We start from the raw sequence: 16,203 nt of genomic DNA, 5'->3' as shown, positions 1-16,203 counted from the left end.
GTAATCGCCAGCAGTGCCAGAACAAAAATGTGTAATATGATATTACCGAAGCGAGATGGGTAATGGACATGGGAATCTTGGCGCATGCAGGGACAGAGTGGCAGAGAGAACGGACCTGTTTATAGACAGGCAGACCAGTATTAGCCGGCCATGCTGCAAGAAAGCTGTTTCCGTTCCGCCAGCGGGGTTTCCTTATCTGCCCGGTCAGTTCTGGTCATTCAGAACACTTTGTTCTCCATTTTGTCATTCTTTGTCAAGCAGAATTTCCTATTAATTGAATTCATACTTTGATCTTTGATCGCGATACATACGTTGGCAAACTTAACGACATAAGAACGCAATCATTCATAAACTGATGTGTGTAGCAGCCGGCAATATTGTTTTTAAGAAATAAATCTCAGCACCATAATTTTTGACCGAAAAAGCTATATAATTAAACATTTTAGTTTTGTTCACTAAAAATAAAAAGAAGCACGTCGGAATCTCGAAAGCCACCCCAACAAAAACTAATTCGAGAATAAATTAATATGTCTTCTGTGACCTCATGGTTGTTAGTTATATAATTATACCCGCGCGTAGTAATTAGTAGGCTGGACAGTCTGTCGGGGCAGTTGACTTATGCTATTTTCACTTTTCGGTATTCTGAGTCCAACGTGGTGCATTTATGGTGCATTGACGCTGTATTAGAAATATATCAGCGTTCATTTCAGTTCGGTATGATAATAGGGAGATGTTTTGACTGCTCTTCTTTTACGGATGGTGATCAAAAGAATATGGTGCAACCGACAGATTATGATGGGCGCATGAGCGAGTGAAGGGGAACGGATGTTTATATTCTGGCCCAACACGATAAACTCCTTCAGAATCGAAGGAAGAAATATCATATTTGTCTAACTTTATGACCAATTTCCACTGGACTGAAACCGATGATTTATACAAGTACGAGTTTCGAGTAGTGTGTGTATGCTGCGGGAATAATACGTATTGACCACACTGGTCAGTCTGTCTGTTTATTGAACGGAATCCGCCTTCTGCAGTTCGAAGGTCTGTGCGATGTGCAGCACTGCAGAGCAGGAAATCAGCCCATCAGGCCGGCCAATAGATGTGCAGCCGGTGGTGTATGTTCTTGTTTTCCACTACTTTGCTCTCTCACTCACTTGATTACTCGAGATGAATCTACACCGTTCTTTGTACCGAATATGTCCTGTAAATTCGTATGTAAACAGAATTATCGTTACTGTTAGAAGAGAGTTGCGATTTTGCGTCAATTAATTATGATCTGTGGAAAATATAAATTGAATGATTGATCATCTTCGGAGCCGGCCAGTTATGAGTGATATAGTCCACGCCTCTTGTGCGAAGCCTTTTGAGTGAACTGGAGTGATCATCGAGGGCATATACAGCAGCAAAATGATATAGCCGGCGTAATATGCAGCTATCTGCTCCGCTACATTATTACCTGAAAATCTGGTTATTCCGATCGGATCGAAAGCGAAATCGTGATCTCTTTCCCTCTTATAAGAGGAAAAATGCTTAAATGTGCAAATGTGCTTTATAACCTCACAACTTTTACGTTCCGTTCTGCTCCAGATAAAGGTCGTATATATGTTACAGAGATACAGTGCGTTCCTTTTGGAGAATCACCCACGCCGGAATGCAATTAAACTCCCGAAGAAGCGAAAGTATTTGATTAATTAAACCCGGCGCGTTATTGGACTATTTCCTATTCCATTAGCGCGCGGCTGAGCGGATATATATATTTATTGTTGGGAAGTAAAAGAGTATTAATTCGCTTCTGCCTTCCAATGGATCGAGCACATCGCCGCAGTCGTCCTGTCGTTGACCAACAGCACCGCCGCTCGCATCCAATCAACCCCAGCTCATTACGCAGTGGTCAGCAGCAGCAGCTGACTTCCGGTGGAAATTACAGTTCAACGGAAAGCGAGAACGAGGAGGGAGCAGCTGTTTATGAGAGTTTAACCCACAATCGCAAGACTCTTCCCGGACCTGGACCGCTCGTAGCGGCAACCGGATCTGAGCGGGTGTTGTTTAGCGCGAACGCTGACCAGCCACATCGAGTGGGATTAGGACTGGTCAGTGGGCCAGCAGGTAAACATGTACAGACCGGCCATTACATGGCTGTAATCTCCAGTGATATGTTCATGTTATGCACGCGTTTTCTTTGTAAAGGGCCATGTATAATCCGATTAGGCCTGAAGAAGGGGTTTTAAATTTTATACATTACATCTTATGTAAATAATCGTTCTCCAATACGTGAACTCTTGTTTTCATGGGCAGTAATCGGTCATTGGATTTATATATGTATGTATAGGCGATTGATTATCAGTATCAGTGATTTGGCAAAACATGCTCATATTTTATTTCCAGTTCAGTGTATTCGTGGTTTAGAGGATGTTTTCAAAGTTGCATTATTCGTGATTCTCCCATAGCTGTGATCTTTAATGGCCTAATTAGATCGCCACAAAAAAGCTTTTCACAATTATTTGTGAGGCGTTCTTGACAGTGATAGACTGTTAAATTTGGCGAAGCAGGCTACTGTTTAGACGGAGGCAGGCATGCGTTAACAAATGTCTAATAGCTTATTTACTGGACTCATTAATCATCCTTGTACTGATTATCAACTAAGCACTGCTGTTCCATTGTCCACTTCATTCTGTCCTGAATTGCTTACATCAGACAAGTTTGATAGAATGACTGGCTGCGTTGGTGGGTGTAAAGAAAACATTAAGAGTTTATGAAAATTCGTTACCTTATGCAGGCGGTCAGGCGCGTGTACCCGTGCTGCTTGCGCAAATCCCCACACAGACTCATAGAGATACACACACCGGACAACAAAACAAAGCAGCATGGAATGCGTGATATTCATCGCGTGCACAAAAGGACACCTATACATTCCGCTGATCAGGTCACTTCGGTAAATGTTCGACAATTAAATGAATAATATGTCAGAGGAGCGGTTATAAACAAATTCTAATCATACTCGTCCCCGTGCCGCTTGTGCCCCTGTAATGATTCGCCGCGGCTTGGTGATGACGAAACCGGACCGGCGTTTGAAGTGACCTTGACAGTTTGCGAATTCCCTAATCACTGACATGTTCACACTTGTCCATTGGCACGCCAACAGGAGATACATCCATGTAGTCCTGCTGACAGGCAATCAAAACAACATTTGCGCACTATTGTTCACCCCTAACGACCGGTCTTGTCCGGCATTCCATGATCAGAAAGTCATATCCGGTTCTAACGGCTCCGATGCAGTATATGTATACAGTACATATGTATGCAGTAGGCAGGCGCGGCGCTCTGGTCAACCATTCGATCCTAGCGGTTTGCTCGTTTTTCTCTTGCAGCCGGGCCATCTTGCTTTGTCTTCCACCCACTAAACTGAATGCTAATGATTTACAACTAACAAGCGGCTCATATTTCCTGTTGGCATTAATTAAGACAATAAAGACATGCAGTTTTCTTAACACGCACGCTTAATTGGTACATCGATCCCTTCTCGTTGGTAATAATGCTCTGGACATTCCTGGGAATCATCTTACCCGTCCTACTGTTGCGAAGGGATTCTGCACCAGCCCTACCCTTTTTACCAGAAAATGGGTATTATTTGTTAGCAAATGCATCAGTACTGGTCGGTTTCCGACTGGGAACCACAGCATATGTATAGAACTTGTCGTTGCGTAACTTGGGAAAAATATTACAGGATGCGTTACATGAGCTTGAAATTGCACACTGCAAAGAGTTCGCTTCGTGCTCCTTGAAAGTGTTGCTCTAGGAATGATGCGCCCATTGTCATCGGCACGAACGCATTTCTTTAACGACGAGGTATGATAAAAATGTCTTGGCGTGTGTTATCTAACGGTTAGCCGGAAATGTGCGCACTTGGGCCTGCTCTGATTAGCGACGAAACGGCACACTGCGAAGGGCGCAAGCGCCCCGCACGAGCGCACACGTAATGTTGGCGGAATTGGCGGCAGTCGTTCACGTTGGCTTCTTCCTGCGTATACACACACTCACTCATTATTACCTCATTTGCGCATAAAAATACAGAGATTAGCACTTCACACCACGTCTCGATATCATCAACTGATGCTGCCTAACTGACGTACAGTAAATGTTTCTCGAACAAAACAACCACATTCATAAAATACCACATTGCATGATGGGTCACAATCTTGTCGAGCCATCTACAAAGTACAGCACATAATATTGTTGCTAGCGCTGTATCACCTACATGAGAAAGCTACAGAAAAATTCGTACCTGTTCAGAACTTTTTATTACCGCTGATGTAATTTGTCACCGTGTGATGATTTGAAACAGAAGACTTTGATATATCGGAAGTTTATAATTATGCATGTTACTTATATGGGACTCCGTCTTGATGATCATAGGTTTGGCTATATTTCGGTATAAAATTAATCTCAAGAGACTACTTTAATGTGTTCGTTTGTACCGGTCAGAACCGGTGACGGTTGTGGTGTTTGGTTAGAAATCTTGTCCGACAAGCCACTAATCATTATAGCTGCTTAATAATTTGGCCACAAAATGGGTTAGTAAAATTGATAATCAGCAGCGCGATATAATTCGCCCATTACTGCACATAATGGTCACTAGCAGAGGAAAATGTTCCGACCGTATGGCTGGCGCTATTCATCAACATAGCACTTCTCTGTGCGCCCTACTTTTATCCGATTGTTATTTATAACGTGTCGTTAAAAGTGAAATTTTGTTGTTTTGCAGATAATCGATCAGCATTAGCAGCCAATATCAATAACTTAAAAACAACAAACTTGGATGACCACAGTCCGACGCGAGCCGGTCGGAAGGATTATTCCAAGTCGCAGTTGTATGAATTGCTCCGACTCAGCTCGGAGACGGCATCGCCGGAGACTGATGATATGATTTCTGAAACGTCAAATGAGAACAACAACAGCGATTGCCCAACAGTTCCGGTGCATGGTAATAGCCACACTGGATCTTACGTTAATCCCTCGACTGCCTCAGAAATAAGCTGTAATGCCCTTACTCCGCATCCGCTCTACCAGTACGGTGAGTCCATAGTTCAACCGGAAAGAATTGGCTATTTGTAACCCAATCAGGAACACAGGGTGTTCAGACAAGCACGAACATAAGTACTAGTATGGCTTTAGTTGTCCATCAATAATTAAAGTACTGACAATTTTCGTTTACATAATTATTACTGTTCGTAATTGTAAAAACACTAAACTAGTTCGTATACAGGTTTAAGTCTGCTCCTGCTCTTCCTTGTTGCGAAACAAACTTTAAGATTTAGGTACCGGTGCACTGCGCCATTTAACTGCAATAATTATAATTAGTGAAAATATGTATTAAGCAGTTTCTGTCTTTTTACGAATGCACTAACCAGCGTTCCGCATTCGCATTTCAGTTACAGTACATGTTTTTAACAAAATAATAAACCCGTTTTTTGATAGTTCATCGCCGCTACAGCAGAAGCATTTAATTATAGGTTGGTACAAAGCAGAAGCCGTTCAATCTGATTCCCAACTGATCTGGTGTTTTTATGTGGTGATAATTACAGAGCCTTAAACAGACTGAGCGTTAAAATTTAATACCGTTGGTAGAAACTGTTTTTCGCGTATATCAAATTGCAAGTACAATGGAAAAAATAGGAAGCTTAAAATTTCTTCACTCAGATACTGGCACACTGATAGGGTCCACCAAAAATTCGGAAATTGCAAAAGCTTAAAAAAGCAAAACATATGCAAATATTATTTTTCAAAAGAATATTCAGTTTTAAACAAATTCCGTAAACGATGAAATGACACTACAAAATGCATTTTCCAAGCAGTTAGTGATAAGAACAGCCGAACCAACTCCGCGAGCTGGTACGAAAGAAAACTGATATGACAATGCATCTTGATGAACTTTACATGCGATCTGTACTTCACCGACAATACACCCGCACATATCCTTTTCCGATTGTGTAAGACGGCATTTTTCGTTAACACTGCTATCGAGAGAAATTTTGTAACAGATGGTTGCTTTTCTTTTGCTGGTGTACAAGTGTTGTTTATGCTGTCCAACTGGCGAAAGAGACAATCATCAGTGGCGGTTTCAGTAATGACCTTTACTCAAAAGGATACTGCTCCGCATTGTATCAATCAGTCTGTTTGACTGTTTGATTTCGTGGATTATTTCGGGAAACGCACAGCCTGCTTCGTATACGCCACGCACATTGCTGACCAGATCGCTCCAATTGTAATCTTCCGGACGGCTTGCCGAGAAAATTACAGTTTATAAAATTGATAATCCCTTTCTGATGGAAAGCGGGATAAACGGCTGTATCATGAGAGACTAGCTTGTACAGCATGATTGTAATCTCTTTTTAGAAGCTCATTAATCAACATACTTCGTGGATTAAAATGAAATTCACAATGCGTTCGATGACATGCGACTGTTTGCCACTGACAGAATTCATTTAATTTGCTATGGTCTACTAAACGTTCTAACACAACAAACCAATACGAATAAACAATAAAACTGCATGGCACATGTGCGACATGTAAGCCGTAGTAAATACAACAGGTTAAACAATTGCTCACATAAAAACAGCACAAACTTAATTGATTCAATTGATCGATAACCATGGAAAAATTATCATAAGAATCCACTTATATCCATCAGAATATCACTTAAATGCGGTTAATTTCGTCTGCTACGCGTATCGTTTATTGGTCAGTGCGGCGGCAGTGTATTGTGCGGTGCGTGCGTGTGAACTTCTCGGATCCGGATGAAAAGTACCGTAAAGTGTTTATGTTGTGGGAAATGCAAAATACAATAGGGAGTCGATAAAAATTCATACGGATCTATATTTGCTTATCAATCTTGCGGAAGAAGATCAGTGCGGTGTGTAGGAAGTCTGTATATGCAGTCTCCGCTAACCGCATTTGTGTATAATTATAAGAATCCCAATGACACACGACAATTCGTTGACTGCATAATCAGGCAATAATTCCATTCAGATTACGCGCTGTACGACGCCGCATGCATGCAGTACGAGCACAATAAAGCCGCATGTATTATGTCAATTTGGACATAAACAGGTTTTTTGTTACTCTGTCAGATTAAAGATGTCAGTTTAGTTCATTGATGTTGGTACCGCAAAGATGGGCAACAGTTCATCTTTTTGTCCAGCCTTGAAACGTTAAGCTGTAATACGATTTCGCCGATTGTGAGTAAGCAAATGTTTCTTTTGGACATCTGACTTTGCAACACACGCTGTTGATCTTATTGCTCATGTAAATCTTGGCAGACGAAGAAATACAGTCACCGCGACAGCTAATTGCATCCAAAAATCTTGGTCTTTAGTGTGGGGTTATTGGAGCAGCGCTTTATGTACATTTAAGGCAGAATATATAATTATTTATGCATATGAAGAAGTGAGCCGCACCCTGAGCACAAGTCGTATTGCATACGAAAAGGAGACGTAAAATGATCCGTATCCCTAATCTGCACTGAATCGGCACGAATTCCCTCTGTGCTTCAACAGGTGTGCAACAGTTATCGGCGCAACACCTGCACAATCCCTTTTTGACCTCGTCCCGCCACATACTCCTCCATCATCCGCATCACCACCATCACGCCACGGCTCATCCGATCTACTACGCCAGCCAAGATCCCCCGCTCTTCCTCGATGATCAACAGGATAAGCACGCTTCGGCTTCCTCGCCAGCTACCAGTTCCGACAGATGTTTATTACCTACCTCATCAAGTAAGTCACTTCATTAATTAACGACTTACCGAAATGTCACCTTGCAGTTGTATGTTTCTGTACATGTGTAAGTCAACATAGAAATATATGCATAAATTATAGGCCGCTGGGTGTTCACTGGATATATAGATAGTGCACGAACAAGCATCCCATGAGAAATTTTGATATTAATTTGATGCGCTTCGACAGTTCACAGTAAAGTTGACCATAGGTCACCTTTATATGGGCTTGAAACAGATAAACATTACTGTAATATCAACGGCGCTCAGCACTTGGTTGATTAATTACCGTCACGTATACACGGTTAATTTCGTTAAGTTTCCATCAAAGCTACAATTGTTCTGTTTTTATAGCAAAGTAGTAAAATACATTCATGTGCATAAGGTAAAACGGTTTCTTGGCTAAAATTCTTTATTGGTTATTTCGCCATGCATGGTCACGAACTATTAAAACCTGTTTGTAATTCGTCACGTACAGACTTTTAATATTTCTCGTAATTGATTATGATTCCGCAGTTTGTCCCAATTGTTTCATGCAGTTCTTGCTCAGTATCAACAAGATTTATGTCTACTAAATGGTACTGTATGAGCATGGAAAGGTGGTTCCGGTTCGTTCGGTATTCCGCATAACCTTACCGCAAAATTGGAATTCCAAGGTTTTATGTCTTTTACAAACAGCTATAACGCTTGCATGCGCTAATAGTTTACAAATTAATCATATACTTTATTCAAATGCCATGTCGAATTACACAATACCGTTCGTAATGGACTCGACGCGGCCACGAAGTCACATATCATTTTACAGCAACAATATACGGTATTTCATGATCATGTGCAATACTATTTGTACGGTACTCTACTCGAAGGTACACCTGCAGTACGCCACTACAATGGTGTGTCTCCAATAGGCGCCAACATTGGCAAACTGAGTAACAACAGCAGCGTCATCGCCTCCGACTCACGGCATTTGTTCAATCCATCCATGTCCCGTCCCAACGCGGAGCGCGTAGACCGGCCTCTGAGTGAACATTACCTTGCTAATACGATTCTGCGGTAAGTTAATCTTTTAAAGGACCATTTTACAGTCTCAAGTGAACACGCGGTATCTCTTACCGGCGCAGTCAGAAAAATGATGGAGATGATCGTTGTAACTGTGTGTGTAATACTTATACGCCACCGACAGTTTACATGTAAAACTTTTACACTTCTCCGAACGCGCGTCCAGTAAAATGGCATCTTGTGCGATAAAGCCCTCGCACCGGTGACAGAACGTCGGGGAAAATGATGAAATTTATCACATCTAGGTCCAACCAGTGTCCACTGCACACCACACCCGGAAGTGTCTATCCCTCTCGCACAAATCTGCGACCGGCATCTTCCGGGAAGAGTCTGCAAAAACGCAAGGGACTGCACAAACTGCTAACATGGAGGAATGTCACGCTCCTAATGGCGCTCATTTGTTTAGCGCTCATCGGTGCTCTCGGATATTTTGCCGGTACGTATGATTTTCCATTGTTTTAAATTACTTCGTTAATATTACGTTGATAGAATTCATGTGAGCAGATTATGTTATGGAATATATATATATATATATATATATATATATATATATATATATATATATATATATATATATATATATATATATATATATATATATATATATATATATATGCGAATTTCTGCATATATTTGTATATTGCGTTTTGATGTAAAATAAATAACTGTTGTAAACTGTAAATATCTTATGGAGTTTTTTGCGCGGACGTTTTTAGTGATCTCAGGAAACCATCGCCAGGAAGACCTCACAAAGTGTTCCAGAGCGCAAGAGGTGATATCGCCAAATCAGTTCGGCAACGCCGGGTCAAGCAGTATTATCCCGTCAGGTATGTAGCAATTCCTGTACAATACATATAGACCATATTGTGCAAAATTTGTATCTGAAGAAATTTTACCAAAATTTTACGAAAACGTTGGATAAAATTAATTATTTCCCACAAATTTCTACGGTTTTTGCTATTTATTTCTATCACGGTTTTTCTAGTTTTTGTTTTTATGGTCCTTCTATTGTCTTTTGTTCACACCACGTAGCCAGTGGCCTGCTTCACGCAGCCGAGTAGTGATGACAAACTGCTGCCATATGTTTCTTGAGATTTCTTTCTTCCTAATCCACTGTGTCTTTGTTATGTCTTCCAGTGTGTTTGTTTTATGTCTTGGTTGCGTTGGCTGTGGACTTGATCTATCCTGTCTTCTCCTTTGTTTTTCTTATTTAGTTCGCGTTAAGAGGAGTCGCGACGGTGACGGATTAAGTGTGTTACCATCCGCCTCTGACGCAATGCAGACCACCGATAATGCAGTAGGTTATCAGGATAACCAGACCGACACAACCGGCGCATACCGGGTTGCGAGCAGCGATAGTCTTAACACATCAGACATTTCTCGACAGAGTGCAAACGATACTCACGCACCATATTCAAACACTAACCAGAAGTTGGCAAAGAATGTCACAGAAAAAATAAACACAATTAGCAGCGATATTACGGCTAATAATATCAGCATATCACACCCCGGCAAAGGATTACGGACAAACGATAGCTTACTGGAAATACCACAACAGGACACTGCACAGTCAAAAGAGGAAAAGGTGACCGGCTCACGTTACACATTCACGATTCTGCAAGACATTGTTCTGACCCATTATGCCGATGAAAACGGGCAGTGGCTGCCGCGTATTACATTGCAAAGTCCACACATTGTCAGCCGCGATAAGATGGCGGTTATGTCGCGAGCCGGACGTGATTTGAACGATAATGAACTTTGGGAAGAAAAAGGTGTGCCGAGACGTTTTTGTTGCTAATGCGCTCCTTTTCGATTTTGTCTTTTCTTTCAAGCCGTTGCTGCATACTAATGGGCAGTGTGTGCACTATATATTTCCCGTTTCGACATTAACGCCGTGTAAACACCGCACATGCTGACCTACATCACATACCGTCATAACGTTCGTGTGTGACCATTGACCATAAACGCAAACCCGTTAAGCCAATAACAGGTTATATTATATGTTAGAAATACCTTTATGCACGTTATGCATGAGCAGGTATGCCTTTGATCACATAATCTATGGCCTTCTAAAGGTAATAATTTACTAAAAATAATACAATGCCTGACTGACAAGCTAATGGTTTTGCTATTTAGCTCGTAATTTTCAATTGCGGTAACGCTTTTTCACCAGCTTTGTATGCCATTTATCAACACATCTAATTACGTATACGCAACGCTGAAATTGACCACGTCCGCGTTAACTTTTTATAGGCTTTCCATATAACATAAAAGGAGTTTATTCTAATGACGATCTTCCCGTAACCGACCTGCAAGTGGATACGTCGACAGATTTTACGGTCCCAACCAGGTCGTTTTGGATAGGACGCCTGATTCAAAAACGACCCGGAAATATCGTATTAAACGTAACGTTTTCGCCGACGGCTGTGTTGGTCTTATATGGGAGAAAAGACTCTCCTCCAACGCATGCCGAAAACGATTTTTCCCGACAAATTCGCGGTGCATTAGCGCACAAGCAAAAGCGACAAGCGGATATTAACCCGGTAAGCAGTTCATTAAATAACTGACTAAATATATAAGCGGCTTATTATTTTGTCCATTTATTTTATAGAGTCTGGAAACAATGATGATCCATGAAAGACTCGAAGCCGGCATCTGGTTCATTTCTTTGTATAACGATATGCCTACAGAAGAGGCTGCTACTTTATACACCGGTGATTCTGGTACGTCCACATTAGCGTGCTTGCAAAGAAAATAATTACGAATAATATTGTGTGATTTTAGGAAAAATATTTTGTTTAAACGATTGTCATGGACAAGGCTCATGTATTGATGGCGTCTGCCAATGCTTTTCCGGTTACGGCGGGCCCGATTGTTCGCAAAGTACGTATTGTAAGATCGCGATATACTTCAGTATACGAAATTTATGGACCAACGGAAAGTATGTTAATTATGGGTTACGTTTACAGCTGTCTGTCCGCTGCTTTGTAATGGCCATGGGAAATATTCTCATGGATTATGTCAGTGCTTTCCTGGCTGGAAAGGTGCCGACTGTGATATTCCGGAATTTCAATGCGATGACCCGCAGTGCAGTGGACACGGGAAGTGCTTGAATGGAAAATGCAACTGTGATACGGGATTTTCGGGAATAAACTGTCAGATAGGTAAACCTGCATACAAACATAGACAAAAACATAAAAAGTGCAATTTAATACGTGCAGTTTATGTAAAATTTACATGTTAATTTTGCAATATAAAATGGTTATACGTCTCTTGCAAGGTAGTCAATTTTTGTTCAAATAAATCGTTTGCAGTACGAGTATCCGAAATTTGTAGCTTTGTTAGCTTGCTTTAGCGACTGCCGTTTCGTATATATTTGGTAGCGCCTGCAAATGAAATTTTAATAAGACTGAATTTCAAAAGTTTAGCTTCTTCGACTTTCTGAATATCTCTCGGCTTGTACTTGTCCTTTGAACTGGCGCCTTATCCAGTCTTGTGTGAAATTGCAGTTGATTGTCCTAAAGAGTGCACAATTCACGGAGTGTGTATCAACGGAAGCTGCTTCTGCCAGCCGGGCTGGCAAGGTATTTCTTGCGGAGTGCCGGTGAACGATAGCCGGCAATTATGTGGAAATCATGGAACGTTCAACGCGGTAACGAAGAAGTGCGACTGCGAGGCTGGTTGGACCGGGGCTGGATGTACGACAGGTAACAGTCGATTAACCTAATTCCGAGTCAAACGTAAACATGGGTTTATTACAAAAATTTATGCTGATTCAACAATTCATCATCGTTGTCATTTATTGTCCGGTTTGATCTCGTAGAAGTTTGTCAGCCCAGCTGCGGATCAGCCGGTAAATGCATCGCCGGAAAATGTGTTTGCGATGCCTTGTTTACTGGACCAACGTGCGAAATACCGCGTTGTCCTGACTGTGGACCAAGAGGGCGTTGTCTCAATGGGACGTGCATGTGTGATAAAGGTTGGAGCGGAAGACTCTGTACCAACAGTAAGTGCGCAGATCCAAATTCCTGAGTTTGAAAATACACATTAAAAATTCACTGAGCTTTATTTACATGCCGTACCTCCATACGTAATGTCTAATTACACAATAAAATGTATGAAGTAGTAATTTCATTCAAGGGACAACTGCAGTAATTTCCGAGACTATAATTACGGATATGTAGTGAAATTTTCATTTTTTCTGTTTATTAAATTTTATAAAAGTGCCTTCGGTAGTATCCATACTTCTACTTTGGTTAAATATTGTTTATGTAATGACGGCTATACAGATAAAATTTGTGTTTGCAATATTTTTGTAATTTCAGATGTATGTTCAGATGATTGTGGCGGACATGGATCGTGCGTGGCTACTTCCGGCTTATCGTGGAAATGCCAATGTGAAGCATTCTGGAAAGGCGACAGCTGCAGCACACCGGTGGAAAAATGCGACGATGGACGCGATAATGACGGAGGTGGGTGGATTAGCTAATGGCGCTAACTGGGCTGAGTGGGCACCGTCCAGTGTGCAAATATTTCCGTTATCCATCCGGTCGTGTTGGGCGGTAAATGAACGGCATTAAGTTGTGGTAATTTATTTGGCAGATGGTGCGGTCGATTGCGAAGATAACGACTGTTGTACAGCGGATATTTGCGCCGAACATGTCAACTGCGTAACATCGCCTGAGCCGCAGGATGTTTTGCTCCGGGAACAAGCGCCACCCGACACCGCTTCTTTCTTCGATCGCGTCCGGTTCTTGATACGGGAAAGCGGTGTTCAGAATTTCGTTGACCGGGCTTCGTTTGATCCAAAGTAAGTTGTACACAAAATTATATTATTTGTACCATAAAAATCTGCGAAATTATTTATTTATATATGTTTTTTGTCCTTTGGTAAATTAATTTTTTTTGCAGGCGAGTGTCCATAATTCGGGGCAAAATTATTGATAGCGGTAACATTGGTTTGGTCGGAGTTCGAGTATCTATCCAAGCACCAACAGGAGAAACATCACCTTGGGGATTTACTGTCAGCCGTCGAGATGGAACGTGAGTTAATTCTTACAAAAAGATATATGACTGATTGCATCTTAGCGAAGCCTAATCGTCTTAATACTTAAACTGCGTTTTATTCAGGTATGACCTTTTGTTTAATGGCGGTGGATCGCAGACGGTGCTGTTCCAAAAAGGCGGTTACCGGCAAGCCTCAACCGTCGTATTCTTAAGCTGGAACGAATTCGTCTACGTGGATCCCATTAAAATGTTCCGAGAGACGGAAATGAGCCGGAATCGACTGGATTTCATTGTACCAACCCCCGGCGAAGATCGATCATGTGAAATTTTCAAAACCAATTTCGAGCCCAAGCTGTATCCGTTCTGGAAGCATTTCCCGTCGGGTGGACTGGGCAGTGCGCCGGTTGTTTACTACGATGCGCAAGTGCTGCAGGAATCGTTCAATATATCCGGATCCGAGCTGCGTCTCAACCATTTCAGCAGTCGCACCAACGGCTTTGCTTCGTTGCTGCTTATCAAACTTGTCGAAGACACGGTAGTCTCCGGATTAACACGGGTGATAGTGCGGGTATCCAATGCCGGGTTAATGGAGGAAAAATCGTACGACGCTGTGCCCAGTTTGTCGCACATTTATGCATGGACTGGTTCAAATGCGTACAAGCAGCAAATTTTTGGCTTTAGCAACGCAAAAGGTAAAAATTCGAAGTTGTTAAAAATTTTGTAAAATAATATATTTTTGTGAAATTTAGTGAGCATTGGATACGAAGGACGAAATTGTAAGGATGTCTATTGGATCCATAAGGTCGTTAAAATGAAAGGCGTGGACATGCCAGTATCTGAAATCGGTGGATGGGATCTCAATGTGCAGCATCGCTATAATCCAGAAGGTATCATTACACTGTACACAGTGGACGATTTACAATTTTTATCGGACATAAACAAATCAAACTGCCAATTTTCGTTCTAAACTAGCGTTTGATCGATTCATTTTCTTCATTTTTTATATGAATTATCTTTAATTTATTGACCGTTATTTTTTGAACGTCCAGGAATTCTGCACCGCGGCGACGGATCCAACGTATACTTTAGCGAAGGTGTCTTGGCAGCGTCAGCATTTGTCGGAAGCGGTCAGTTGCGTACAGTCAACTGTAAAGATGGCTGCCCGGCGGCGGCGGCCCTCAGCGTCGACCTGATTGCGCCCGTTGCACTGGCCAGTGCTCCTGACGGAAGTCTTTATGTTGGCGACTTCAACCTGATCCGCCGCGTCCGATCCGATGGCATTGTCGTTAATCTCCTACAGTTGCAGTACGTAATTGTCGGCCAACGTAAAACAACATAACCTTGAAGGTAGATCACTAGATAAGCCGATTTTCTGCATCGTTTATTATGTAGATCGCCGGCCATGCTGCAAAAGTATTATATGGCCGTCAATCCGGTCAACGGACAGGTTTTCCTGTCGATGGCGCCGATGCTGAAGGTCATCCGTATTGCGTCCGTGGAGAATCCACAAGATCTGTCAAATAACTACGATGCGGTTGTCGGAAATGGAGAGCAGTGCTTGCCACGTGGAAACGAGTTTCTATGCGGTGATGGACAACAGGCTGCAACGGCGTCGCTAATCTATCCAAAAGGCAAGACAGTGACTGTAATCATAACAATTGACTGCAAAATTAATAATTCAAATTAAACCTGAATTACCACAATAGTTAGAGAAACGAATTAAAACGCTCAAATAATTTTGCTAGCTAGTAGCTACAAAGATAATATGGATTGTTGATGTTAATAATTTTTGCAGGCATTGCTTTTGACAAGTTTGGTGTCCTTTATATTGCTGACGGGGCCGCAGTCCGCACTGTGGATGAAAACGGAATAATTCGCACATCTATTCCACAAATGCCGTACGGCAGCGTTTGGCAGCCCGCTCCATGTGGTAGTGATTTACTCGACATGGACGAGCTGTCTCTCCGCTGGCCGTCGGCCATCGCCGTTAACCCAGTAGATGGATCGCTTTTTATTCTGGATGACAATATGCTGCTCAACGTGGACAAATACAAGAAAATTCGCATTGCTGCCGGCAGCCCGACCAGCTGTCCCGGGGATTCCTCAACCAAACTGGAATCGCCATCGAACATCGCGGTGTCCCCCACGGGCGTCGCTTACGTTACCGAAGGCAACGAGCGGGCATGGCGAATCCGAAAGGTCACCACCGACCGTAACGAGGTCATCATGAGCTCCTGCGCTTGTAATACGACACACTGCAGTGGCTGCGTTTCCGGCCTGAAAGGATCGGAGAAACTGTTGCTACCCGGCGCATTGGCAGTTACACCGAACGATGTATTGCATGTTGCAGATACAAAATC

The 16,203-nt window shown here is 42.2% G+C and overlaps 1 protein-coding gene across 1 annotated transcript in view; it reads left to right on the top strand.

The window, feature by feature from the left end:
* The window catches only part of LOC129589416 (teneurin-m-like), a 29,466-nt gene that overhangs the window by 9,211 nt on the left and 4,052 nt on the right, over window positions 1–16,203 (top strand). Inside the window, 21 exon segments of the mRNA XM_055484176.1 lie at window positions 1,615–2,109; window positions 4,766–5,074; window positions 7,557–7,778; window positions 8,686–8,830; window positions 9,082–9,272; window positions 9,553–9,663; window positions 10,051–10,608; window positions 11,090–11,379; window positions 11,448–11,559; window positions 11,621–11,719; window positions 11,806–12,000; window positions 12,346–12,543; window positions 12,660–12,842; window positions 13,162–13,308; window positions 13,439–13,646; window positions 13,748–13,879; window positions 13,967–14,535; window positions 14,593–14,730; window positions 14,893–15,148; window positions 15,236–15,474; window positions 15,639–16,202. Of these exon segments, the coding sequence (XP_055340151.1) occupies window positions 1,806–2,109; window positions 4,766–5,074; window positions 7,557–7,778; window positions 8,686–8,830; window positions 9,082–9,272; window positions 9,553–9,663; window positions 10,051–10,608; window positions 11,090–11,379; window positions 11,448–11,559; window positions 11,621–11,719; window positions 11,806–12,000; window positions 12,346–12,543; window positions 12,660–12,842; window positions 13,162–13,308; window positions 13,439–13,646; window positions 13,748–13,879; window positions 13,967–14,535; window positions 14,593–14,730; window positions 14,893–15,148; window positions 15,236–15,474; window positions 15,639–16,202 (5,170 nt within the window). The 5' untranslated portion in view covers window positions 1,615–1,805.

Source organism: Paramacrobiotus metropolitanus, unplaced genomic scaffold (assembly GCF_019649055.1).
Source record: "Paramacrobiotus metropolitanus isolate TYO unplaced genomic scaffold, Prichtersi_v1.0 Parri_scaffold0000034, whole genome shotgun sequence".
NCBI classification, from domain to species: domain Eukaryota; kingdom Metazoa; phylum Tardigrada; class Eutardigrada; order Parachela; family Macrobiotidae; genus Paramacrobiotus; species Paramacrobiotus metropolitanus.
Note: the sequence above shows the minus strand (reverse complement) of the source record. Positions and strands in the feature narration are given on the sequence as shown.